Raw genomic sequence first — 27,059 nt, 5'->3', positions numbered from 1 at the left:
ATTGTCGCAAACGCGCGCTCCCTTGCCGTAAAGCAAGGAGGCGCGCGTTCCTGGGCCGGCTGCTCTGCGATTCGGGCCGGCCAGGGCCTGGCGCCTGCATTTCCCGCAGGCTCACGCTGGCCGGGGCCGGGTTACTTTCAAACCAGGAGGAGATCCTGGCTGAAGAGGTTTAAGAACTGCCGAGTGCATCGGTGTGAATAACCTCCAGGCCCAAACGCGAAGTGGGGCACGGCGTGTGACCTCGGCCGGCCGTCCGTCCTCGCGCTCCCGGGGCTCGCAGCACCGCGGGGCTCGCTGCCGCCGCCCCGGACCCCCGAGCACCTCGCCCCGCTGCCTGGCAGGGTAGCGAGGATCACACTCCGTAAATGCTGTCTCTGGAACTTTAAAGCGCGGCCCAGATAAAACTGGAGCCGAGAAACCAGGGACAGCTGTTGAGCATTGATCCTGTTTAGAATGAAAGGAACTTTGTGATGGGAGCGAGAAGCATCAAATACCGGCCGCACTGTAATGGGGGGTGGGAAGGCATCGGGATGAAGAAAGCTACTCTTTTATAGCTGGAGGTAATGTCAGGATAACCAGTTTTACCATGTCTTGTCCGAACAGGCACCAAAACAATACCTCCACTCAACCTTTTTTAAGGAAGTGCAACTGCATACCTTAGTTCTACCAACTCTCTCTTTAATGTTTAAGAAACGGGCAGGTAGAAGCAAAAACGCTGCATTTTACAATGCAAATTTTAAAAGCAGAATAACCAGTTTAGGTGCGAAAAATTCTGAAAAAGGGACTGGCTAGAGAACAAAACAAAGTGGAAAAACTGAAATGGATACTCCCTCTCAACAGTAAACTAGACTGGGAACTCAAGGCGCAGGCAAGATCATCTATTCTCCAATTCTTAAAACTGGGCCACATACAATAAGCATAACTAGCTCTTGATTGTGATACTGGTAAAATAAGTGTAAAATATGTTACACAAAAATGCATACATTTGTTTAAAGCACAAAAAACAAGACCAGAACACTTCGAAATGCTTATGTGAGAAGTTTTTAACCGTGACATCACTGTTTAGGTTTCGTATAATAAAGTAAGTTTTCCAGATCGTTTACTCCATTTTCTCTAGTTTCTGCACTGCATGCTGCAAACAAAGAATATGAAGAAAGGAAGGAGGACCGGACCGGCACAGTTCCTTTATGTCTGGTTAGAATTAAGGTATCTTAGCCTGAAAAAAATAAGGCATACACATCTCAGGCAGAGTGTCAGTTAAAGAATAGATGCTCACAAAAACTTGTTCCCTTCTGAAACTTTACTAAAATAGTAAATTTTAAGAGTAAATTTTAAAATAAATTAACTTAATAATGAAATATTAAATTTACTATTTTAAAATAGTAAATGTTTAAAAGGCAATAACCCACAAACACAGAACATGAAAAAGAAAAGTTTTGCAAAGTGGAAAGTCTTTAGATGAATGGTAATTTAGAGGAAAGAAAGATGAATCCTAAAGCCAGCAATGGGAAAGCAGAAAAACAATTTGGTTTACATCATAGAACTCCCTAAAGGCTCAAGTTGAATTAGTGACAACAGGTACTGAATGAGGTGAAGGTGGGACTAAAAGAGGGTGAAAGACTATGTATGAAGCGAATAGACCCTTGGGTCCCCTCCCTCCTCTGTATACGAGGAACTGCCCCTCCCCGAAGCTGGTACTAGACTTGAGAGGGTAAATACATGGTTATCTGAACTGGAGAGCATCAGGCACAGATAAGGCTTGGGTACCTAACTGAAACCAAAAGGATTAAGTTTATGCACTGAAGGTTGAACCTGTGAGCCTTCTTTCCTCACTTTACTCCCAGAAATCTGGCAGCCTGGCTTGTATCCTTCAGAGGACATAAAAGCCTTCTCGAGGGAATCTTACCTACACAGAAAAAAAGATCTAAAGATACCAATATCAGGGATTTCATAATGTAACAACTCAGCCAGATCACAGGAGAATGAAGCCCACATTCAATAAGCCCCACCCCACCCCAAACAGACCTTCCAGTCAGCTTTTTAGGGTCCCACTCTTTAATAAGAGCAAACAAGCAAGACTTTGAAAAGGCCTTTAACATGAAAGATGTCCAAACAAAGGAATATTCAAACAAAAAGCTCTTGGATATTAAAAAAAATACATGATAGTAGAAAAAAAGTAAACAAAATAGATAGGTTAGACACAAAAAGTTTAGGAAATCTCCAGAAGGAAGAATAAAGATGGGAAACAGAGGATTAAATATAAGAATATTGGGAGACTAATCTAGGAAGTCCAAAATCCAAGTAACTTATTTTTCACAACAAGAAAGGGAGTCGGGGGAATCCACAAATAACTCAAGAAAATTTCCCAGACAAAAGAACTTGACCTTCCATACTTTTTCCATACTTTCCATACTTTTCCAAACTTGACTTTTCCAAGTTTAAAGTACCCAGCTTCTGAACACATCATTGGGAAAATTTCAAAATAGTACATACAAAGAGAAGATACTAAGAGGTCTGGGGAGGGAGTGAGAGGGAATGGACACATACAAAAAAAATAAGAATCAGAATATCATTGCATTTCTCAGCATTTAGAAGACAGAAAACAATGGGCCAATGCCTTCAAAAATAATTCTAAGGAAAAGTTAATCCCAACCTGGAACTCTATACCTAGCCAACCTATGAATCGTGTGATGACAGACACTCAAGATCTCAAGAAATGTATCTCCCACACACTTTCTCAGGAAGGTAGTGGTGATAAATCAAGAAAGAAGTCAGGGGATTAACACACAATATGACGGTGAAAGGATACACCAACCCAAGAGGTGTGTAGCAAACCTAGAGAGTAAACCAAACCAAACTGGAATATACCAAAACAGAAGACATCTCTAAGAATGAATACCTAATGAGTTGAACATACTAAAAGGAAGCTGGCACAAATGAAGGTGAGTCTGGGGAGAAATCAGTGACAACTACAAAACACAAGTGAAAAAACTCCCTCCAAAAAAAAGTTATGCAGAAAAAAAAAATTAGTAACAGTATATATACCACATGGTCTAGTTGTGAAAAGCCTTAAGGTGAAAACTACGGAGTTAACCTAAACCATAACTATAATAGAGCCTTGAGATGGTAAGAATATGTGTGTCCATGGGAATAGCAGGATGGTGAAAAAGAACCAAATCCTCAATTTCCACACCAGAAAGTCAACAGATGATACCTAAAATTGAAAAACCAACACATAGCAAAACAAAGCAAGTCATTTAATGATATGGAGGTAAGTAATATGAGAATCAGCTGAGTTGAAAGTGGGTACCTTGGGGGGGTGGGGGGTGGAAAACAGTGTTGTTGCTTTTTAGAATTATTTGATTTTCTTTTACACTAAGTTCACTGTAACAGTGGAAATTAGAAGTAAATTTTAAAAAAAATATAGCTTCATGTAGCCTAGAAAGTAACAAAATTAAAATCATAAGAGTAACAACTACAGTGATAAAGGGTTATCCCATTCCTACAGAGGCAAATCACTAATGATCTCTAACTGGTATTACTCATATTTGTTAAAAAAACAAACAAACAAAAACCCACCTCTGAATAACCTCTTCCACTAGGGAGGAATTCTGTATATAAATCAAGTCATGTATTTACATATAGTAAATCAAATCTTACATCAGATCTAAATCTCACCCACAGTTGAAGCACCTGGTACATAAACTGGTTTGGAAGGCTGCTTCCTGGGTACACAGGTAGACCTGAGCATACCTTTAGGAGCACCATTTTGACTTATCTGAAAGTCATGTCATTGCTCCTGTTTCTTAAACAGGTAACAGTAAAGAGTTACCTTGTATTTTTTTTTCTTTTTTTAATAACTAAGGGTTTATACACATCACTGACATATGTCTTAAAATACATAAAATACCCTATTGTAACTGAACATAAGGCTGTTTGTCCTGACATTAAATATAGATGGAACTCCTGTGCTTTTTGTAGCTAATTTGGCAAGGGCTTCAGAACCAGATCATGGAGCTTGTTAGTGATATATAATAACAAAGAGGCTGAGACTAAGGGAGAGAGAAGCTCACCTTTAAATAATCACAACAGTTTTAGTGCATGAGCTAAAGGAAATCGCTAAAGGATAACTGAGAGTACTGAAAAGCTAGATTTCAGATAGATACGTATGGTTACAAATCAGCTAATTCAGAAACACCTACTGACCATCAAGTTCTATACACAATGTTGGAGGAGTTTCTTCCTCTCCATTGAGAATAATTTCACTGTTTGCCTTAAGTCTTCAAAACTACTGATTTAGTATCACTGGATTTACTCCTGCTCAAAAAAAACACCTAGCTAGTCCCAAAGAATACTGGTGAGATCAGGTCTGGCTAGCCACCTTCTGTCCCTTGTAGTCAAAGAGCCTCTAAGGACAAGAGATGTTGAGAACAGCGACATGATGGCAATGCAGCTGCTTTTCCTGCCCAGAAATGGCACTCCTCTGGTCCCACAAACTTTTATTCGTTCAGTAAAAGCTTACTGAGCACCCACTATGTGCAAGGCATTGTGCTAGGTACTGCAGTTTTTGAAATGACAAAATTGTTTGTATATGTAGGATCTGAGCTAGTCCTTGATAGTTCTCCTGATTTGAGAGAGAAAGACAGAATGCCCCTATGTGGCTCATTTAGGGAGCTAAGAGCACAGATGAGGTCTGTTTTCTGTCCTTCTATCAGCCCAGCACAAACTTTAGGCTTCCTCAAATCAGTCATAAGTCAAAACAAATAAGGCACATTTTTAAAAAAATTCCCCCCTTTAATTGACCAAAGTAAAGCCATGACATTTCATTTGGTAACCTGCTCAGAATTATAAAGATCATTCCATGTGGCTCAGCCCATACTGCCCAGGACAAAACCTCCAAACAATTCCAATCTCATCGCGCTCTGTTCTTATAAACTGCATATTTTTAAACCATCTTCTGCGCAGTAAATGTGACACACTCAGTGCGAGGCAGATCAGAGCCGAACGGACGTAACATTTATGTCCTTGACAAGCCTCGATTATCCAGGTCCTTCACCTGCAACAGAAAGGTATCAGTTTCATATTTACAATCATCAGGTTAACATGGGAGAGCTTCTCTACTGAGCTGGGTTCACCCAGATGGGGACAGATTATGTTGGATTATGCTGCCTGGTTTGGCTCTGGTGTGAGACTAGCTACTCTTCTAAATACAGCAAGAGTTCTCAACCTTTTCTTACGTAAGAGATATAACACACTTCTGTGTGACTCTCTATGCCATAAGTTCTTCAGTGGGAGAGAAGAAAATGTAGTTCGAAAACACACACACACACTCTCCTTCTCTCCCTCTCTCCCTCTGTCCCTCTCTCCCTCTCTCTCCCCCCACCGCCCCAAGACTGACAGTCACTAAAACAGATCAAGTCTAGCACCAACTGGAAAAATATCACTGTAACCACTTCTAGGATGACAGAAGGCTGGAGCGTCTACTTTCTAAGAACAATCTAAAATAAAAATAGAAAGATTCTAAGTGAGTCACAAGCTACTTTTTAGACATTAGAAATATCCCTATTTTATAAACATGTGGCCCCTTTTTTTTTTTTTTTTTTAAAGTCTTTATTTATTTATTTATTTATTTATTTATGGCTGTGTTGGGTCTTCGTTTCTGTGCGAGGGCTTTCTCTAGTTGTGGCAAGTGGGGGCCATCTCTTCATCGCGGTGCGCGGGCTTCTCACTATCACAGCCTCTCTTGTTGCGGAGCACAGGCTCCAGACGCGCAGGCTCAGTAATTGTGGCTCACGGGCCCAGTTGCTCCGTGGCATGTGGGATCTTCCCAGACCAGGGCTCGAACCCGTGTGCCCTGCATTGGCAGGCAGGTTCTCAACCACTGCGCCACCAGGGAAGCCCTGTGGCCCCGTTTTTAAGCACTAGAGCTGCTTTCTCAGCGTAACATCTGCTCACCTTGTATATCCTAACCAGCCAATGTTCTGTGGTATATGCTTCCTCCAGGACATCAAGCTCAAAGTCTTTATTCCCAATCTCAGCATTGCGAACACGGTCATAGCCTAGTGGACGCTCTAGAAAGTGACAAAAAAGGAGACACACATCTTTCTACAGTGCTGATTTCCTACAGAAATACTAAGTCAACTTGATTAATCATCCCACTGGAATGTTATTCCCTAGCATGCAGTTTGTTTAGAGAGTAGGGTCTGCAGAAAAGGACATCAGTTAGTAAGGGCAAATCAAGTGTTACCCTAACTCACGTCCCCTCCGAGATGATGCTTGGCAGAGCGCATGGAGGTTATCTCTTCTAAGAGACAGAGGGCTGACTTCCAAGCACCTCTGTTCCTGAGAATTGCCACCCATGGCCTCTGGGATACACTAGCAACCCTTCTGAACCTATCAGATGTCACAGGCCTGCATCTAATTAAAAAATAGCCCCAACTGCAGAACTAAGAAAGGAAAGAAGTCAGAAAGAAAGACTTAATCAAATTACTTTCAATTTATCTGAAGAAATGTAAAGTCCTTTATCTCACTCTATCCCCTTTCACATTCCTTTCTCCACTACAATACCTTTTACTGAGAGGCAATAAAAAGTAATGGGCAAAAGCACAAAAGCTAGAGCCAGACTGCCTGAGTTTAACCTGACTCTGCACTAGTTATGTGACTTTGGGCAGTTAAGGAACCTACTTGTACCTCAATTTCCTCATATATAAAATGGGAATAATATTAGTATCCACCTTTTGGATTGTTGTAAGGATTAAATGAATTAGTAGATATACAGCACTTAAAGCAGTGCCTGGCATATAAAAAACACTGTATGTGTTAGCTATTACAGTTCTTACTGTTGTTATTAACATTATCAGGAATCACTCACTGGCTTCTGTGTAGACCTGTCCAAAGCGGTAGTAACACATCTTGTACATGAGGCAATTGAGCAGCACTGGAGAACCCTCACGGTCCACACGGAATTCCCCAGTTGGAGTATAATAATCGTGTTCCTTGATATGCTTGCCTGTATCTGTGCTCCCTCCAATCCGGACCATCCACAGAAATTTGTTGATGTCTAGAAAAAAAAGAAAAAGAAAAAGAAAAAACTGCTGTTATCACAAAGGTTGCTGGCGCTAAATCACCTAATGAAAGGTCACTATGTCTAAGGAAATTCCCCCAAATACTTTTCTAATGGGGTATAGTACCATTTAACTCTAAGTTACAAAAATAACAAAGCTAATGTATGGTCAAAACTTTTTTCCTCAAAATATACAGCTTTTCCTATAGATTTTCCTGTAGACTCCTAAAATCCTATGCTATTGGCCCAGACTTAAGTCATAACTGAAGTTAGTCCCAGGTATTAGCTAGGGCTAAGCTGTCCAATATTACTAGCTATTAGCCACATGTAGCTACTGACACTTGATATGTGGCTAGTCCAAATTAAGATGTGCTGTAAGTATAAAATACATGCTGGATTTCTAAGACTTAGTCCAAAATAAAACAAACAAAAAAAGTGGGTAAAATATTTTGGTTACACATTAATGTTTTAGATATATTCAGTTTAATAAAATTATTAAATTCACTTTCCCTGTTTCTCTTTACTTATTTTGATATGGCTAATAGAAAAAAAATTTTTTTTAATAAATTTATTTATTTTATTTATTTATCTTTGGCTGTGTTGGGTCTTCGTTGCTGCGTGTGGGCTTTTCTCTAGTTGCGAAGACCGGGGGCTACTCTTCCTTGTGACGCGTGGGCTTCTCGTTGCGGTGGCTTCTCTTGTTGCGGAGCACGGGCTCTAGGCATGTGGGCTTCAGTAGTTGTGGCACACGGGCTCTGAAGTTGTGGCTTGCGGGCCCTAGAGCACAGGCTCAGTAGTTGTGGCACACGAGCTTAGTTGCTCCACGGGATGTGGGATCTTCCCGGACTATGGCTCGAACCCCTGTCCCCTGCATTGGCAGGCGGATTCTTACACTGCGCCACCACGGAAGCCCCGCTAATGGAAAATTTTAAATGACGTATGTAGATCCCACATGTCACTGGATAGCACTGACCTAGGGAGTAGCAGCTTTACCAAAAAGGTAGAGAAGAGAGAATGTGCTCCCTCTTGACCTACACTTGCAAAGTTACAAACTTCTAAAGCACATGTATGAGAAGTCAACATTTCTATGTCAAACACACTACCAGGCTCCATAAATACTGATAGCACCATCAACTCAGGTTATCTCTTAGAATATGTCACTCCCTGTATCTCCCCCAAAGGCTTTAGGGAAATAGACGATTAGTATATGATGAATCATTGATCCATAAGAAAAGATTCCTATTGCCCTACTAAAAAGGGTTCCAGGGAATATCACAGTGGTGAAGAACACAGACTCTGGATCTTAGCTGCCTGGGTGTGAATTCCCACACTGCCAATTCTAGGTGGTGACCCTGAACAAGTTACTGAACCTGTGCTTCAGTTTCCTCACATGTCGAATTAGAAAGACGAGCGTATCTGCAACGACAGGGCTGCTACAGTGTTATGAGTAAGAGCATGTTACCTTACATATTGTCACACAGTAAGTATTCAAGAAATAATATTATTATCCTCATGGAATCTGCAATCGTATCTCCATCTTTCAAATGGAAAACCTGAAGCACAGAGACTTGCCTAGACCACACAGCCAGAAATAGGACCAAAAATAAAACCCCAGAGCATCAACTCAACTATCTTAGAGTACTGATATTATAGCCCCCTGGCAGGTACGTCTGAAGCAAAAAGCTGACGAGCTTTGAGAATGGAAGAGTGCACAGCAAAAGAAATGATCAACAAAATGAAAAGGCAACCTATGGAATGGGAGAAAATATCTATAAACCATATATCAAATAAGGGGTTAATATCCAAAATATATAAGGAACTCATACAACTCAATAGCAAAAAAAACCCAAATAATCCAATTAAAAATGGGCAAAAGACCTGAAAAGACATTTTTCCAAAGAAGAGATTCAAATGGCCAAGAGGTACATGAATGAAAAGGTGCTCAGCATCACTAATCATTAGGGAAACACAAATCAAAACTACAATGAGGCATCACCTCACACCTGCTAGAATGGCTCTCGTCAAAAAGACAAAAGACATGCTGGTAAGGATGCTAAGAAAAGGGAATCCTTGTGCACTGCTGGTGGGAATGCAAATTGGTACAGACACTACAGGAGTCAGTAGGGAGGTTCCTCAAAAAATTCAAACTAGAACTACCATGTGAACCTGCAATCCCACTTCTGGGGATATATCCAGAAGAAATGAAATCAATATCCCAAAGAGATATCAGCAGTCACTGCAGCATTATTCACAACAGCCAAGACATGGAAACAACCTTAGTCTATCGACAGATGAACAGATAAAGAAAATGTGATAGATATATATATATACGTATCATGGAATACTAAAGATTTCAGGGAACTATCCATTTCTACCATATACATGTGTACATTCGCATATATAAAAATACATATGCACACAAACATACATACATACACAAATACTTTCCTGTACTATTTGGATAAATTATTATTATTAGCAAGAAAAAAACCTATAATCACACACAACCAAATGGTGCTGAAACAATTGTTTGTGAAAGTTCAAGTCCTTGGGACCACATCCCTGCTATCATTATTCTTCTTCTGCTTGTACAAACCACACCACACACAGAAACTAGTCTTATTACTCTATACTGACACTTTACATGTACTCTCCAGGTGGATTTGTTAAGTCTGTCTACATCAGAAGCCAGACATAATCTAAAATCTGAACATCTCTAAGAAGCAACCACATATTCAAAGAAAATAAGACAGAAATATGAGGTAATTAACTGCAGGAAAACAAGTTATTCTAGATAAGAATGTAACCATGGTGTACAGGTTGACTCAGCAGTAAATAATATTTACTTAGTCATGATGAAAACACTTTATCTGGATTTAACCAAAAACTGATCATTAACTCTATTGAGAAGATGCAAGACAGAAAGGGGGAGGAGATCATACAAAGAACTAAATTCCTTATCTACCTTAATAAGAAGTTGACACAGGGTATCTAAAATGATCGATCAATGAATAGCAGGATATACATATTATTTAGAAATATGTACATAAGTACTAGAAAAAATAACTGAAGGAATAATTTTCCTGGGAACTGATGTTATAAGGTAGTTTTAGGGGCAGAGGACCACCATTTTTTATTATAAACCTTCAGAAGTATTTAACATTTTAAAATATAAACAGGTATTGCTTTAATTTTTTTTAAGTTTTTTTTAAGGCAGAGAACTATATTTGGATGATTCTTCTAAACACATGATTTTGCTAATAATCATAGGGAACATGGTTAACATATGCCATATAAATATATATATATAAAACATTTTAAGTTGGCAGATGATTCTATGGCTTAAACCCACTAAAAAATGCTAATTCTTAAGCTCATTTCCAGAAGCCTTATATTCTCTATTGTTCACTGGTTGTGGAACTACTCCTAGGTCTTTAGACAATTATAGCATGCCATACCTACATGAGAAGAATTCTTTATATCTACTTCCTAACTGTTGCAAAAAAAAAAAAAAAAAAAAAATCAAAATAACCAAACCACAAGTTGCAAATACTTAGAAACTTCCCCAACTAAGAAAATATGTTGATAAGATATTGGTAAAAGGATAGAAAAATAGGAGATTCATCTAGTTTTCTTAGAATCTATGCCTTGTAGCTAGAAATAGAATCAAGTACATTACCATCAGAGGAATACCCAGTAAGGCCTCCAAAAATGACCAGCACATAGCTAACATCAAGCTCCCTCATGATCTCATAGGCTTTTTCTTCTGTGGATGCCATTGCCTAGAAAAACACACGCACATTTCTCAGCGCAAAATTCCAGGCCATATGATCCCTCATGGAGAAGTATTTCCCACTAGACCCTGTGCATCAAACACTCAAATGACCCCTTCACCTTACCTGCCCTACTCGAGAAATATGGGTATTATTCCATGTGTTGTTATCGACTAAAATTGTCCGATTCGCCATAGCTGTAATCTGGTAGCCATAATCCCACCATGACATGACCTTCGCATCCTGAAAGAAGAATGGGAGATGGAAATAACAAGCTTCTCACTGCCTCCAAAATCTAATACAAGAGGGGTGGAAGGGCATCTGACAGGAAGTGAGATATTGCTAATTAATCAGTTTCTTCACAGAATAACATATGCCCAACAAGAAAATACATCTTGGTACCTGGTCCTACATTTACATACAATCATGAAATCTCAACGCAAATTATACAACCCAACATTGCCAGCACTTTCATCCCAGATCATCTTATACAAACAAGCATAATGGTGCGGGAGGTGTAGTGGGCTGTGCAATATTTCCAAATAAACAGCCCGGTGTCATCAGATAACCGTATTAAATAAATGACCAAAAACAAAGTCACAATAATCAGTTACTAAAAAGAAGGGGGGTGGGAGAGGGGGAACAAATCACAGGATAGGACGAACAAGGATTAAGAAATTCTTATAAGAATCTAACTCAGAAGTGCCATTCCCAGTAGCTATTGGAAAGAAAATCACTTCAGATTCTCAAAAGGTATAAACCAAAATGTTAAAAGTGGTTATCATTAGGTGATCCTTTATGGGAAACTTTATGTCTTTTTTTTTCTTTTTTTTGCTTCTATTTTCTGATTTTTCTACAATAAACATGTATTATTTATTAACTATTTTTCTTCTTTTATAATTGGGATGGCCTACCTCATGATAAAATCACCATGCTGTCAATACAAGTATCCAAGCAGAGTGCAGATAATTACCAGTAAAGGTCACTTATAGAAAAAATCCTGAATTGAATGGAGGTTGACCTTTAAGGCTCATTCAACACCAGGTTCGATAGTTCCAATTTCTCCAAGCTTTCCACCCATCTAAAAGCTATTTGATTCACTATAACATCAAATGTCTCTCCCTTCCTCCTACCGCACAATCCCACGCCTCCCAAATCTTCACCTCTGGAGTATTGTGACGAAGCCAATAGTACGCTTCTCGAAAGTCATCAAAAATGATCCTACTACCATCCCCACCACGAGCAGACAGCACAATGGATGGAGAGGAGTAGGCCTCGCTGGTCACCCAGGTTGAATGAAAGGTGTAGGTGATGAGAAAGAAAGCCATGACCAGTATCATGCCACTTGCCACCTAGACAAGGAAGAAGAACTATGTTGTAAACCAAATTAAATTTACGTAACACAGAACAGCTTCTTACACACAGTCAGTAATATAGATGAGATGACTCGGAATAAATTAGAGGCTATATGAGTTCATTCCGACCTCTTGTGACAGTGCTCTACTTTACTCCCCCTCACTCAAACAAATAAACAAAATACAAATGCAAACACACACACACAGACACACACAGTTCCCCAAGCCAGTTCTTTGCGTTGCTTAATTCTCACTTCATTCTTAATAGGGTAGGTAGAATCCTGTTGTTTCTTGTTCTTCTTGTCTGGTCGACTTATGTCCAAATTCTTCATATAAGTGGACAGCACCTGAGAGACTCCAATGCCAGAAAGAATGCACATAACAGGCGCCAACACTAGCATCAGACGCACCTAAAAAAAACAGGAAGCAAGATCACAATCGGTGTTTTACAAATTACAGATTTCAACCTATTAGTAGATGACGACATCAATTTAGGGGTTTTCAACAAACATGATTTGTCAGTGGAATGGAACAAAATAGAAGAGAAAATACTTGATACATCTATAGTAGAATATATATTTTTTTAAAGTTTGTTTTTCAGTTCTACATGTATATATGTATACCCTGAGCAATGATATGATATAAAATGTATTTCTTAACTGTGGTTTGGGATCAAAAAAGTGTGAGAAGCACTGACTTAACTGCAATATATAAACTCTCTTCTCTCTTTTAACAACCTAGCACTCAGAACCCGGGCCTTTAAGAAAAAAACATCATCTCCCTTTTTAAGACACCAGAAAGAGAGGGGAAGGAACCCGCCCAGGGTCACTTTCTCCAACAAGTGACACAGCGCGTCTCCCTAACACAAGGGTTATGAATCCAAGGAAGGTGGGCCCCACAATCAGAATGTATGAGTGCCCCATACGTTCCTGGGAAGGATCAACAACAGTGAGCAGCCTTACCACGCAGCCCCTCAAGTGCTCAGAGGGAAGCCCCTGCACAGCATCCGCACTGAACCTGCCACGCAGGGGGACGAAGAAAACCCTCAGAGCTAGGGGTGGAAAGGTTCGCTAAGACTGCAGGCATTCATTCCTTACCATCACAGCTGAAAAGTACATGCTGGTCACACCATACATGATGATGAAAATCCGGGCATCCGACAGGTTGCTAAAGCAGTAATAGAGACCAACTACAAAAGTAAAAGTAAAAAGAAGTGAAAACCTGAAAAAACAATCACAGATACATGCAAAGAAGTTACTACGGCACTCTTTAAAACAGCAAAAAATCTGAAACCACATAAATGTCCAACATTAAGGATGTAGTTAATTACAGAATATTTATAAAATAGAATAAAATACATCAATTAAAATACTGCTGTGGAAGTTTATGAACCATATGCCTTCTTCTTTACACACCTCTGTACTTAAAAAACAAATGATATATCTTAAATATTATTTCTCTAAAGTAATACTAAATAACATAAATTATCATGATTATGAAATTTTAAAAGTCAGAGGAAAAACTCTATCATCTGACTTCTAATCAATAAATAAATGGATGAATATACATCAAAGCGTTAACAGTAGCAACAGGTGTGTGGTGAGAACTCCTGAAATTTTACTTTTTAAAATATTTGTCTATATTTTTACAAATGACAACTTACTTTCATAATAAGAAAAAAAACGTTATTTTAATTTAAAAAAAAAGTCCCTACCACTGGTAAATTCTAAGACATATCTGAATTGGCCAGAAGATAAGTTAGATGAAGAGGTTTTACAGTCAGCTATGCCTATTCTCAAAATTCAATACTGCCAAGAAGAGAAACGGGGAGGAGTCAGGGATGAGGGGCGGGGTATACTAGAAGTACTCAAAAACCCTGAACTAGGGCTGAACTGTAACTTATGATACAAATGAACAGAAAACTGTGAGACTCTGAACTTGCCAGTATCTGTAATTGTTCAACTTCTGACTTCTACTCTGCTTCAAATATTAGAAAAATGTGCTTAGCCATCCTCTGTACTGCATAGATAAACAGGCAAAAAACAAAAACAACAACAAAAACACAAGGATGAGGGTATTTTCCTTAGTTTGAATCAAATGATGATTCTTAGAAAGAAGACCACTTCAGAACAAGGCAGACAGACCTGGAAACATGAAGACGAGAAGCTGCAGGTCGAAATAGTACGAGGACCAGGTCGTAGGCTGATGCTCAGACACAGAGGCGATGATGGGGATGTTGTTCTTAGCATAAGAAGGATCCAGCAGTGAGTAGAAACGCCCTGTCCAGGGAGATATTTTTCCTGGAAGCAAAGAGGCAACAAATACTTCATAATTACTTCTGAAGCAAAATAACATGTGATCCTAACTAATCACAACTTTCCATTTTAATAAGCTTCTCTGAGACAGAGGAGGACGAGGTTTTTGTTTAAATGCCACCAATACTTTGAGAATTTCACTCCTTCCTTTCTTTCAAACTTGAAAGTGCTTTTGTCAGCACAGTCAGTAGAATAAAGTCAGGTTGTATACAAACTCAGAGAGAAGGGAGGCAGAGATACTTCCTAGAAGGGTTTTAGGACAAATCTGGTCAAACCAAGGCCAATGCTATAAACTAAGTCACTCAGTCCTCCAGTGCTGCTCTGAATACACAGAGTCTTGGGCAAAATCAAATCAGACTCTGAGAAGTGTACGTGAGGAAGATGAAGAGAGGAGGAAAATGTGGCATGCTACCCAAACTAAACAGCCACGGTTTTGTCATATGGGATTAGATGAGGCCACACTGTAGGGCAAGCAATGTTAGGATTTCTCCCACCCTACCAATAGGAAAGAAAAGGACACACACACACACACACACACACACACACACACACACACACACAAAGAGGAGAAAGATTAGCATGGTAAAATACAGTCCTGTCACCAAGTGTGGGTCTTCTGAAATTAAGAGCTGATCTAATATGATTTTCTTTCTATGCTGAATCCAGACACTGGCTGACAAGAGGATTGAATGTGCAGAAGTTGGACTTTATATGCTTGAAATCAAGAGAAATAGGAGGAAAAGAATGAATCTTTCTGTGGCCAGGAAATAACCCATATTTTTGGAGTTTATTCTATGTTTATACCCATTTACACTTAATACTAAAAGCCTTCCCTACCTGTCAGCATGAGGAGAGCTCCCACGGTGAGAAGGACAAAGCCTACCAGGGAGATGACACTTCGGAAAAGAACTTCAAATTGCTGTGGATTCAACTTGCTGCGTAGATAATCCACAAAGGCATGGATCTGGCAGAGACCAAAGACCCCAAAGGCTGCCATGTGCTCTGATGAAAGGACGGGCTGTAGGTGAAAGCATATGTATGAGACTGTTAGGAAAAGAACGGGTCCAGCCTTGACCTGAATTATCCTGACCAAGTTCAGACCAAAGGGTCCAATGAGTTCTAAGGCCACCAAGGAATTAGGACCAATCTAGAGGAGGGTCTAATTCACCCGCCTCATTTTCCAAAGAATATTTAGAGTCCGCCAAAGTGTACCACACTCTAACCTTATCACATCTCTGGCCTTTGCTCAGGCTATTTCTTGAGCCTCGATTGCAATTCTCACTTTCCCAAAATTTGCATTCACGGAAATTCTGATCATTCAAGGCCCAATGCAAATACCATTTCCTCCTAATCTACCAAACTGAAATCCATCACTCTCCTCTATACTCCACACCCTTTAGATCTCTTCCATAACTTAGACCAATGGTCTCAAACTCCTCCAGGCATCATAATCATGGCAGGACACAGGAAGAGGTGGGGTTTAGACACAGACTGCTGAGCCCCACCGCCAGAGCTTCTGATTCAGCAGATCGGTGGCGGGTCCCCAGAATCTGCATTTCTAATGAGTTCCCAGATGCTGCTCACCCTGCTGGTCCAGGAACCATATTTCTAGAACGACTAGACCGCAGACTAGTGGTTCTAGAAGCATGTGCTTCTTTCCCAACAAGACTGTGACTTCCTTAAGGACCAGAACCACACGTTTACTTTTAACATTTCCCAGGTATTTACTTTTAACATTTCCCAGGTATTAGCAAATTGCATACAGCAGGTGATCAGTAAAGAAATACTTGCTGACCTGAATAAGGATTCCACTTTCATAAGAATTTTACATGAGAAATCACACATACCACGTTATTCTCTGACTTAATAGCTGTCTCTTAACCCTGTGGGGTAATGCGGTTAAAAGGTTGAGGCTTTGCTTGTTAAAGAACTTTCCTTAGGCCCGAATAAAAGTTCAGGGGTCATTACTATTAAATGGAGTCATTCGCATTAAAAAGGACTGAAAAAGATAACTGTGATCACTCACATTAACTCAGCTCAACCAAAATATCCCTCCTCCTCCCATAAACCTAAGCCAAGTTAGGAGTCATTAAATTCAAACTTCATGAACAAATATTAACACACTCCAGGAGGCAGACTTTAATGACCAATGACTCTGTTGCTTCAGTTAACAGAAGCAGTGTTAGCAAGGTGAGACCTGTGAATAAGTTTTACTATCCTCACCAGAATCCAAGATAAATCAATTTAGTTGGAGCTGCTTAGAAAAAGGGGAAGAAGCTAAAAACCCCACTCAGTCTAGGGCTCACCTGGAAACCCACAAAGGAGATCTGCATGGAAAGAATGGTGCCCAGGCAGTAAACAGTACAGTAGGCCACATAGATCCGGTGAGAGAAACGTCCTGTGAGCATCAGCACCAGTACATGAAGCGGGATCAAGTTGATCAAGAACACATACCCTCCCCATGAAGAGACCTAGGACAGGGTAAAAGAGAAAAGTTCGTCTGAGCACTCCTCCTTGGATCACCACCATTGTACCTTAGGATGTTACCTGTGACCTTTTTAAAGAACATCTCTTTACAGTAACCAAAAACTTTATTTACACCAAGTGGTTTAAAGAGTTTAAATAACTGACTTCTTTAAGTAGGAAAATCAAATTAACACCCATTACTGTAACTCGATCCTCTGTTCACTATGGCTCCTGCCATCACGATCACAAAACAAGAGGCCCCCAACTCTCAGCATTAATCTGGATACACCCTACTGTAAGGTCACACAGAGGATTTAGGGATTCAAGGGAAACGTGAGCAAGTGGAAGCAGTTAAGGAAAGAAGTCTCGGTGTTTACAAGATTGAAGAGAAAAAAATATACGTCAGGAAAGGAAAAATTTAAGAGGAACACACCAGAAAAGAGAGTTGGCCAACCAATATGTACCCATAGGAAATATAGTATCCGGAGACCTTTAAAAATTAAAAAAATTATCTCTATCTTGCTATTATACAATGGATATCCCTGCCTGCCTTGGATTAGGCTTTGTATGGACACAAGAGACAATAAAGACTTTTAGCCTCTAGTTCATGGTCTCAAAGCCCAAGAGCTACTTCCAATTTATATCAGTTGATCCCAATACGTATTCAGACAGAGAGACTCCTGAAAGTAGGGAGTGAAGAGTTACCATGTAGAAATAAGCAAGGGCACACTTGGCTGCCCAATAGATGGAACCAGTCTTTACTGCTTTGATCCACATGTAGTAGGTGAGTAGCATGCAGAAGATGGCAATCCCTGCAGAAGGAACACAAAAATTCAGTAAAAGGCCATGCTGGAATAGTATTTAATACTGTTCTGGAACAAACTACCTGGATTCATATCTCAGACCTACTACCCATTAACAGTGTAATTACTCTACCTCCCTTTGTCTCAGTTTCCTGTAAAAGAGTCCATAATAGTATCTACTTCATAAAACTGTTGTAAAGACAAATTTAACTATTGCATGTAAATAGCACTTAGAATACTACCTAGCATGCAGCAAGCACTCAGTAAGTGTTAGTCATTATTACTACTATTCTTTCCAGGCACTGAATTCCCTGCGGTTTCAGTCCTAAAGATGTCCCGTACTATGAAGCACCAGCCTGCCTCTACGTCTTACCACAAGCTGGTCCGTTTGCCCTGACTGCCTCTCTCCTTAATATCTGCCTAACGAAGTTCCAGCTTCAGGGCCCGGTTCAAATACAACTACTTCCAAAAAGCCTTCCGTGATCCCCAGATCTGAATTAATCTCTCCTCTCACCACGTTCCCAAAGTACTCTGTTCACCCCTCTCTCGTGGCACATAATACTATCTGCCCATTATTATTTATTTTTATAGTCTGCATTAATCTGTGTTAATAGATTATGGGCTAACATAATTTTATTCATTATCTATCCCTATAATTCCTTAATTATAAGCCAATACTCCTATTCATTAACTATCTTTATAATACCTAACACTGTTTTACCAATAACATTCAATAAATACAGGTTGAATTGGAAATAAGTCAATAAAAGTCACTATAGTTTTAAGAATATCCATTCCTCTCATCTAGGAAAATAAAGCAAATGATTACAATGTTAAAACAATAGTACCAACCAACATTAAAACTTAACTCTACTTTTAGGAGTACAGAGATGAGCCAAAGGCCTTATATAAGGAAAATTACCAGCTACCTTTCTAGAGGAAATGACAGAGAATATAAACTTGTCTGAGGTCCCTTCCTGCCCTTTTTTTTTTTTGGATGTGGACTGTTTTTAAAGTCTCTATTGAATCTGTTACAGTATTGCTTCTGTTTTATGTTTTGGTCCCCTGGCCGAGAGGCATGTGGGATCCTAGCTCCCTGACCAGGGATCGAACCCACACCCCCTGCACTGGTAGGCAAAGTCTCAACCGCTGGACCGCCAGGGAAGTCCCTTCCTGCCCATTTCTAATCTTCTCACCCAGACACCATTTTTGCTATCACTAAACAACAGATTTGAACCCAGATTCTACTGCACTTCATGAAGCTCTACTGGCTAATGAGGTGAACAGATCCTCTTCAGCACTTTAAGTCTTACCTTCATTATCATAGGAGCCAGCCACAGATCGGGAGATATAGCCAGGAACTACAGCAATCATGGCAGCAGCAAGAAGTCCAGCTCCTGCATCCTGTAAGACAAGAGGGGTAACAGGAAGTTAACACCAATACATCTATGAAAGAGAAGAGAGGATCCGCTAGTCCATTCTGCTTACAATGGGCCCAGAGGACAGTCTGACACTTTCCATGGTAGATGTGGTGCTAGAAATGCTAGAAATGTTCGCAGCACAAGAAAGCTACATACTTCACAACCAATTCCCCGCGATGATGTCAAGTCTGAAACTGAGTACACACATGCTAAGAACAGACAAATCATGTAAGCTGTCAGATGCTGCCCCAGAATGGGCTGTTTGGCTGGAGTATCCCCAGACTTATGAGTCCCTACCCCTAACAATATCTGCACACCACAGGAACACCAGTCACACTTCTACAAGCTATTCAAGGACAATCAAAGGAAGACCATAAGTATTTGAGCTAAAAAGCCAACAAAGAGAGGTGACAATCTCTCTGGACTAAAGATGCCGGGAGCTTAGATAATAAAGCTGGAATATTCCTAGCCAATCTGTGAACTCAGGAGAGAGGAACAACAAAGTATAACCCACACTCCAGAAAAGGAAGGACTTGTCTGTTCGAAAGAGTCAAATTTGGAACACGGGCAGCAAGGAGAAGGATGAAAACGTTTCCAAATTAAACTCAAGTTTCCCAAGCCCTCCTACTAGTCTATCACCTCTCAGGTATCTCCCTGACACCATAGCCACAAACTAAGAATAGCATCCAGGGAGCCAGGGTCAGCAATGCAGAAACCTAGAAGAAGAGAGTCAGTATTATGGAGCCTACTATAAAAGCCAAGTGGTTTAAGAATTTTTAAATAAACATTTGAAAAAAAATCAACAAATAATTGCTAACTGTTCATTTCCAGTAGGAAGAACTAACCACTTCGGAACGCTTCTTGTAGTTATTTTTCCTCTCCCTTAGATTGTGAGGAATTCAAAATCTAAACCTCATTTTAAATATTTTTTTCCCCGTATGTAGCAATTTATATTTGACCTTCATATGTTCTCTTATAAGGAAAAACAGTTGCTAATAATAAGAAACCACACATTCTAGGGAGGGGCTGGGGTGAACTCAGTAATTCGGCTCAGCAAAAGCTGTCTTTAGCCCCTGGCTCCCTGCCCTTCTAAGGCTCTCAGTCCCCCACCCTTTAGCATCAACTTGAGAGGTTCAACAACATTCATTCCCAAGCCTCCTGTCACCCCAAATCCTTCACCTTGAGCTCTTTGGTAAGGTGGTACGTGACGATGGTGGTGAAGGAAGAGAAGAGAGGGGCCAGGAACACACAGACATTCCGAATGTCGATGGTGATGTGGAAAAAATGGAGGACATGGTAGATTGCAGCAGAGGTGATCATTAAGCCTGTAACAAGAAGAAGAAAGGCCAATAGGTTATCCTAGTAAGACAAAGACCTTAAGGGAAAGAGAAAGGGAAAATCCAAGTATCAATAAAGTGATAAGACAGGTTTTGACAAACCACCAGAAATACTAATACAGCAACTGCAGGAGGCCTATAAATTTCTCTCCTATGGATTCAAGCAGAAGTCCAGAATTTATGAAAAACTACCCATGCCCGCTCTCCCATACATGTTCTCCCTTCTATATAAGATCTACTTTTAGGAATCTGCAATCAGAATGAAATTACAAGTGTCACAAAACGAAGATATTAGAAATAAAAGACACTGTTCCATAATATACAAATATCTTACTGCTGTGAAGAAAAAAAATCCTGTTCCCCTCACCTGGGTAAATTGTTCCTCCAATGATTCGTCCCAAAGGGTACCAGGCCCGGTCATCAAACCAGTTATGGAATTTATAAAATCCCTCCTCAGCCAGGAACCGGGTAGTCCGATAATTAAAGTACCTATAACAAGAAAGAAATGAATTGTGTCTCCTCCTCACCATACCCAAACACTTGCCTCAATTTGCAGTGACTTTTGCTCCTCAGGTTACACCACTGAGGAACTTATCATTGCTCCAATAAAAGTCAGTTTGGTACCAAAAAGTATTTCAAGCATGAAAAATCATTTTACATCAGCATAAGCCTCCTCATTTCTAGCTCCATGCTTGTCTCAGTTAAAGCACTGCTTCTCTCATAAGGAAATGCAACCGTAGTCTAACCTTATAAGAAAACACTCAAGAAGAATGCTTCACCAGGCTGGCATGTAGTAGGCATTAGCCCCAGTCAGAAAATTCAAGCACTCAAAAGACAGGACAGCTGAGATGTGGACACCAATAGACTTGACTCTTTGCAAGTGACGGGAACACACAGAAGAATATTTCCATACCACAGGCAAGGAGACAAGGATAACTTTAGGTGATGAGCATCTCTAAAGATGTGGGTGTAACACCATACGCAGGATGAACATTTTTTAGTCCACTCCATAACACAAACTTCTTAATAAGTGTTTAAACTTGTAATTAGATCTACTCATGTTGTTATCTAAAATAGTTCTGAATGCCACCTCCATGGTAGCATAAAAATACAGACTACATAAAAAATACTTGACATAAAATGCTTAGTTATACACGGACACAGTTCTTTAGGTCCAAGCTATGTAACCCCTTCTCTTAAGTTTCTCATTTAAAAAGAAATAAAAAAGAAAGACAAAAATATATATGGAAATAATAAAAATATAAACAAATAAATAAAATAAAGGGAGTTGTTTAATCACTAAAGATAATCATGACTAACCATCTTTCCTGCCCACCCCTCTAACCCTATTTCCTCATTGGTCAGTCAAGTTTTAGCAGCTGAAGTAAGTAGAGTAGCAGATGGCAGAAATCTCTATCCTTCTGGTTGTTGCTGATGAATGTTATTTTGGTAACTGTCAGGGAGACAGAAGGGATGAGGGGAGCAGGCAGTCAACATGCGTCAGAATCATGTCCTTTACCTAGCAGTAGGAGAGGCAGAGTGAGACAGAGGAAGTGCAAGTTAGTGGGAAAAGGTCTGGCCTGGGTTCACACCCTGGGCCTCAGTTTCCTGCTCTGCAAAAAGAAGTGTCAAATCACATGATCTGTACAGTCCCTTCCATCTCTACAACTACAGAGCAGATGCTCTTGCTTTCCCTGACCATCTCATCTCAGTGTTCGCTCATCTAGAGGGTCTGAGAAAAAGCCCTAACAGACTGGTGATCAAGAAACAAAAGGATATAAGTTTCCTCATCCATGAGAGAGAAAAAAAAACCCAGAAAAAATTGATTTGGGAGGCCGCAAAGAAAAGATCTGTATGCCTCCAAAGTGCTTTCAAATATCTACACAAAACAATACGACAAATTTGCAAATACATGCAGGTATTAAACTTGAATCAATGCTCCATAAACTGAATATGCTATTTTTAAGATATCAATGATGTTTCAAGAACCTATGATTCTGGTTCTCCAAATTTTTAATTAAGCCTTAACGTTAGGTAATATAATATAGTTACTCCAGTGTCTAGAAACAGACAAACGTAGATTCAAATCCTGGCTCCTCCATTTACTCTGTGTGTAACCTTGAATGGTCTCTGCCAGCCTCAGTCACATTTGTGGAAAGGAGACACCACTACCTCCTTCTCGTAGGGTTATTGTAAGGATTTATAGATAATCTGTAAAACAGTTCCTGGAACAAAATGAAGCTCAGTAAATGTTTTTCACCTATGCCTCTTTTTATCTAATAAAATCTCCAATCCAACTCACAGCTTTAAATTTTCCTCAGTGTCTTAGAACTTAACTGACAGGCCCAATTTCTATCATATTCACTGTTAAACAGAAAAAAGCCACAGATCTCAAGTTCATGACCTATAATTTTTCTTTTGAACCTCAAACACACACCAGGCCCAGGCCCCTTTCCCTCAGTCTGCAGCATTAACTGTCTACCAAGCTGAGAAGCCAGGCTTCTCTTAGCTTAGCCAGATCTGAAGTGATAGGCACACCAGCAATGCCTCTCTCATTTTTTAAGAGTTTGAGAGACTCGCTTGGTTTCAAATTCCAACAGAAATGTTTCAAAAGGAGACAATTATCTCCTTTGGAAAACTTGAGAGAGTTTTCCCCCCAAAATGTATAGAAAGTCCATCCTCATCACGGAGAGCTCACTGGAACGTGAATCTGAAAACCATGAACCTGAATGCTTCCCAAAGGAAATACCAGACCAAGCAAAGGTACTCACGGATCAAATTCATGGATGACACTTTCAAATCTCAGGACAGCAAAGAGACGAGTGGAGAACGCTGCAAAAACCAGAGAACTATTATTTTAATGGTAATGTACCATGAAAAACAATAGTAGGTAGTAATATTATAGAGATAATAGTATTATCCAGCACACAAGTCACAGGAAATACAAAATGATGCTGAATAAAGTATTTATCCATTCCTCCCACACAGAAGAAACAAAGAAGTTCGCTTTCCCCTGACAATGACACCTACACTTCCACTTAAGTAGGACACATTTAACTACTTATTATCAAGGCCTATGACAACACATTCACCTACTAATATTGCACCCAATTTACATGGTCGTCTTGTATATATGTTGACCTCCCCCCCGCCACAACCTTACCTCCCCAAACCTCAGTTTGAAGCAAACTAAGAGGTAAGGAAATCAAGACTACTTATGACTCATGAAGAGCTAGAAAAACCTAAGAAAACAGAGTAAGTTCTGGAGAGATTTTCAGAAATACTAAGGCAGGCAACCACAGAAGACAAGTATCTTTTACAAAATTCAGTATCTCAGAGTCCCCGGTATCTCTTTCAGTCCTAAGAGAAAACAATTAGTACAGCGTGCTTCTCATTCTTTCCCAGATGATCACTAGTCCCAACTTTTATAATCCTTGTGTTTCTTTTATTTTGCTTTCACAGAATTCTACTGATTGAGAACAGTAAAAAGAACACATTACAATCTGCTGGAAAAAAACAAGGCATTTAAGCGAGCCATTGTTGATTTTTTCAAGATTTTCTCCTTTCCATATCTGAAGAAAGAGAGGTCCACATGCACACTCACATAACACAGCAGCCATTGACAGAATAAGAAGCTTCAGAAGTGTGTCCTGCTTCTCATAGGACAACCGTAAAAATCCCAGCTTGGTCATCTTGACATCAATGGGTGGCAACAGATGACACTCAAATAGCTAAAATGGAAAAGTCAAGACCGTAAGATATTAAACACCTTCAATTTACCTAATTCAGTTTCATATTTTATGGTGGTAGAGAAACACAGAGGAGTAATGCACACACCAGAGAGGGTCAGGGCTAATACTAATACCCAAGCCAAGCCTGAATTATGACCAACTGGCAAGTAAGTAGGCACGTCAGGTCTGTGAGTCAAGGATGAAAAGGAATGAGACTCTATCACCATAATTCTGTTTCCCAGTCCCCGCAGCTAACAAGCACATACGCACAATTGGCAACAGTGTGGTACAACAGGAGTAAAGAAGAAACACAGAAAAAAGGGGGTTGGAGGAAGACATGCAAAGAAAACAGGAAAGACTGGAAATAGAGAAAATAATTAAATGGAGAAACAGAGCATTCAAAAGGCAGGAATGTATGAAAGAAAGCAGGGAATGAGCACAGAAGTGAAAGCAGAAGGCTGAGAAACAGAAGTCATGACTGTATCAGCACAGTTTACAGCCCTAAATTTCAGCTTCAACTGACTGGCTGCAAACTTTCTGCTCCAAATCCCAGTGGAGTTGCAGGGTCGACTAGAGAGCACGACTGCTCACTCACTAATGCACGTACAGTCATGCACTCAGGAAGAGAGGGAGATACACATAGATCACTGCACTTTCAATCGCTTACATCACACTATAACTACTGCTCAGATCTACGCCCACTTCCCATCAGCTGTCTCAAAGCATCCTGGAATTGACACTGCTGATTTAAGCCACTGATCCCAGAGACAGCTCATGGAACCAGATTACAATCTGGAAGGAAAAGAGAATAAAATTTTCCTACTAAAGCAAAGAAAGGTTGGGCTGGGGGTGGTGGGATGGGGGTACTATATTAAAATAAAATGTTGAGGGAAGCAGGCTGCAGACCATCCAGAATGGTGATCACTTGGAGGACAAGATTTACCAGCACTAATTAGGAGGTTAGCTATCTCTGTTTAAGACAGCACTGCCGTCTTAAACCATAAGCTGGTCAAGGGCTAAGTGACAAAGAGTATGATAATAAAGAATATGCAACACTGTACAAGATTGCAGGGGAAAAAAAGGAACCTGGATCCTTCCTGATATTTCTCCCACTATTACTAGAGGAAAGGAGCGGAAAAAATAACACTGGACAGGGTGGAAGGCATGAAGAATCATGTATTTCTAGCTCCAACTGTGGTAAGTCAAACATCTTTTCCATAATTAACTGTCCCAGAGGGGCGATTTTACATTTAATCCTAATCCCAAAGGAAAACCTTATCTTGCAATCAAAACTAAACACCTAACTCCAGGTAGCCCCTAATCCAGCCACATCCCTCAGGTCTGTACTTGTTTTCTCCCACGCCTGAAACAGGAAAACTTACCACCGCTGAGCTGATATGAGCCACACGCCTAGAAGACTAAGTGGACGAAATGAGAGTACTAGAACCTCTACCTGAAAACTCAGTAAAGGAGCTGGTAATTTAGGCCAGGACCTTAAGGGGGTTTCCATACTGTGCTCTCTGGTCGTGCTCGCACACCTCTAAAGCAAATAAAGGCAAAGACACTTTCCTTAAAGCACCTGGTATCTGTCCTCCACCTCGTCTGTGCCGGCAAGCTGTGGCCCCCTGTCCCACCCTGGCTCTAGTTCCGAAGACGGCAACTTGCCCACCCGCTGGCCCACACGCTTTCTCACACTCGCCCCACCCTCCCCCACTTCTGCTCACTCCTGCGCGTCCCTCCTCCCTCCGTCTCCCACCTTCACGAAATGCAACACCCCGGACACCACCCAGCGCGGGACACCCCACCGCCTCAGCATCCTGAGCGCCATCCCCTCCAGGACTAGTCCCAGGGTCCGATCTTTTCCACGCCCTCCTAGCCTAAGCGCCCGCCCCATCCTAGATCCCCCCATCCTTCCATTCCAGGTCGTCCCCCACACGCCACACACCCCCTCCTCTGCAAGGCCCCAGACTCTGCCCGCGCCCGCGCCCACGCCCACGCCCGACGCCGTTAAAGCCCCACCAGCGCCTTGGACTGCACCTGCCCCTAACCCTCAAGTTATATCCTAAGATCTTCTCACCTGACCCGGCTTCCTCAAGAATCCGCTCGCCTCCCCCTGCCATCCGTTCAGGGGCGCACCCAACCCTGGCAGCGTCGGGTCCGCCTCCCGGACCGCTCCCCATTGGTTGGCTCAGGGCCAATAGGACACTTGAAGAGAGCGATAGGATGGCGGAACTGTCTGTCAGACTCGGAGGCGTGGACGAAGCCGCGCTCCCATTTTTTAACTGGACAATACAGATATCATTTAGCAGCCGGAAGGCGGGACTTCGTGCAACCGCCGAGCCACGATAGGCCGGCTCGTGAGAGCGAGAGCGCGGAAAGAACACACTCGGAGCAGTTTGGTTGAGGGCCGAGCAGTGACGTGTCGGTCTGCGGGCCGCGAAGGAGTCGCGAGCGGAAGGTGTGGCGCGTTTAGCACAGTCACGTGACAAGAAGCGGAAACTACGCGAAGGAATGGGCAGAAACTACAAATCCCGAAAAGCTGGGCTGAGGTCGGTCGCCTCCGTTTCTGAGAGTTTCGTTTCTTTAAAGGTAGAAATTGATGTTGCCTAATATAAGGTTAAAGGAGAGGTGGGAAGAATTTTCTACCTATTCTCAATGAAACCTCAATCGCTTCCCGGTCCAGACCGCTACCTCTTGTGCAGGATCTTGTCTGACAGTTCGCTCAAGAGCTATGTTTGACTTTGCTCCGGTAAACTGCGATGGACGAGAGCCCTGCAAATGTCACGAGGCATTTA

General features: G+C 40.9%; 1 protein-coding gene across 3 annotated transcripts; it reads right to left on the bottom strand.

The window, feature by feature from the left end:
* Positions 1-3,236: 3,236 nt before the first annotated feature.
* On the bottom strand, positions 3,237-26,440 carry STT3A (STT3 oligosaccharyltransferase complex catalytic subunit A). Of its 3 annotated transcripts, none has more exons than XM_007183406.2 (18): positions 26,342-26,440; positions 24,138-24,264; positions 23,305-23,365; positions 20,901-21,022; positions 20,376-20,521; positions 19,089-19,179; positions 17,678-17,784; positions 16,813-16,977; positions 15,344-15,524; positions 14,336-14,491; positions 13,289-13,380; positions 12,446-12,601; positions 12,000-12,188; positions 10,963-11,079; positions 10,743-10,845; positions 6,872-7,060; positions 5,956-6,071; positions 3,237-5,056 (listed from the first exon to the last, which is right to left on the bottom strand). In XM_007183406.2, the coding sequence occupies exons 2-18, from the start codon at positions 24,223-24,225 to the stop codon at positions 5,018-5,020; spliced, it is 2,118 nt and encodes a 705-aa protein (XP_007183468.1). In that variant the 5' UTR covers positions 24,226-24,264; positions 26,342-26,440; the 3' UTR covers positions 3,237-5,017. The 3 variants fall into 3 exon arrangements, with proteins under 3 accessions (XP_007183468.1, XP_057408963.1, XP_057408964.1); XM_057552980.1 differs by lacking the exon at positions 26,342-26,440 and adding an exon at positions 26,021-26,121; XM_057552981.1 differs by lacking the exon at positions 26,342-26,440 and adding an exon at positions 25,647-25,668.
* Between the last annotated feature and the right edge of the window lie 619 nt (positions 26,441-27,059).

This window comes from Balaenoptera acutorostrata, chromosome 9, assembly GCF_949987535.1.
Source record: "Balaenoptera acutorostrata chromosome 9, mBalAcu1.1, whole genome shotgun sequence".
Classification (NCBI taxonomy): domain Eukaryota; kingdom Metazoa; phylum Chordata; class Mammalia; order Artiodactyla; family Balaenopteridae; genus Balaenoptera; species Balaenoptera acutorostrata.
This window is presented reverse-complemented; position numbering and strand designations above follow the sequence as displayed.

Bases quoted from the DNA above. Each gene is read 5' to 3' on its own strand.
- STT3A (XM_057552980.1), bottom strand. From the start codon at position 26,092: ATGGCGCTCAGGATGCTGAGGCGGTGGGGTGTCCCGCGCTGGGTGGTG. The intron at 16,978-17,677 runs GTAACTCTTCAC...ACCCTGTCCTAG, and splicing joins CCCTTGCTTATTTCTACATG to GTCTCTTCATGGGGAGGGTA. The intron at 11,080-11,999 runs GTGAAGATTTGG...TTCTTCTTTCAG, and splicing joins TTCGTCACAATACTCCAGAG to GATGCGAAGGTCATGTCATG.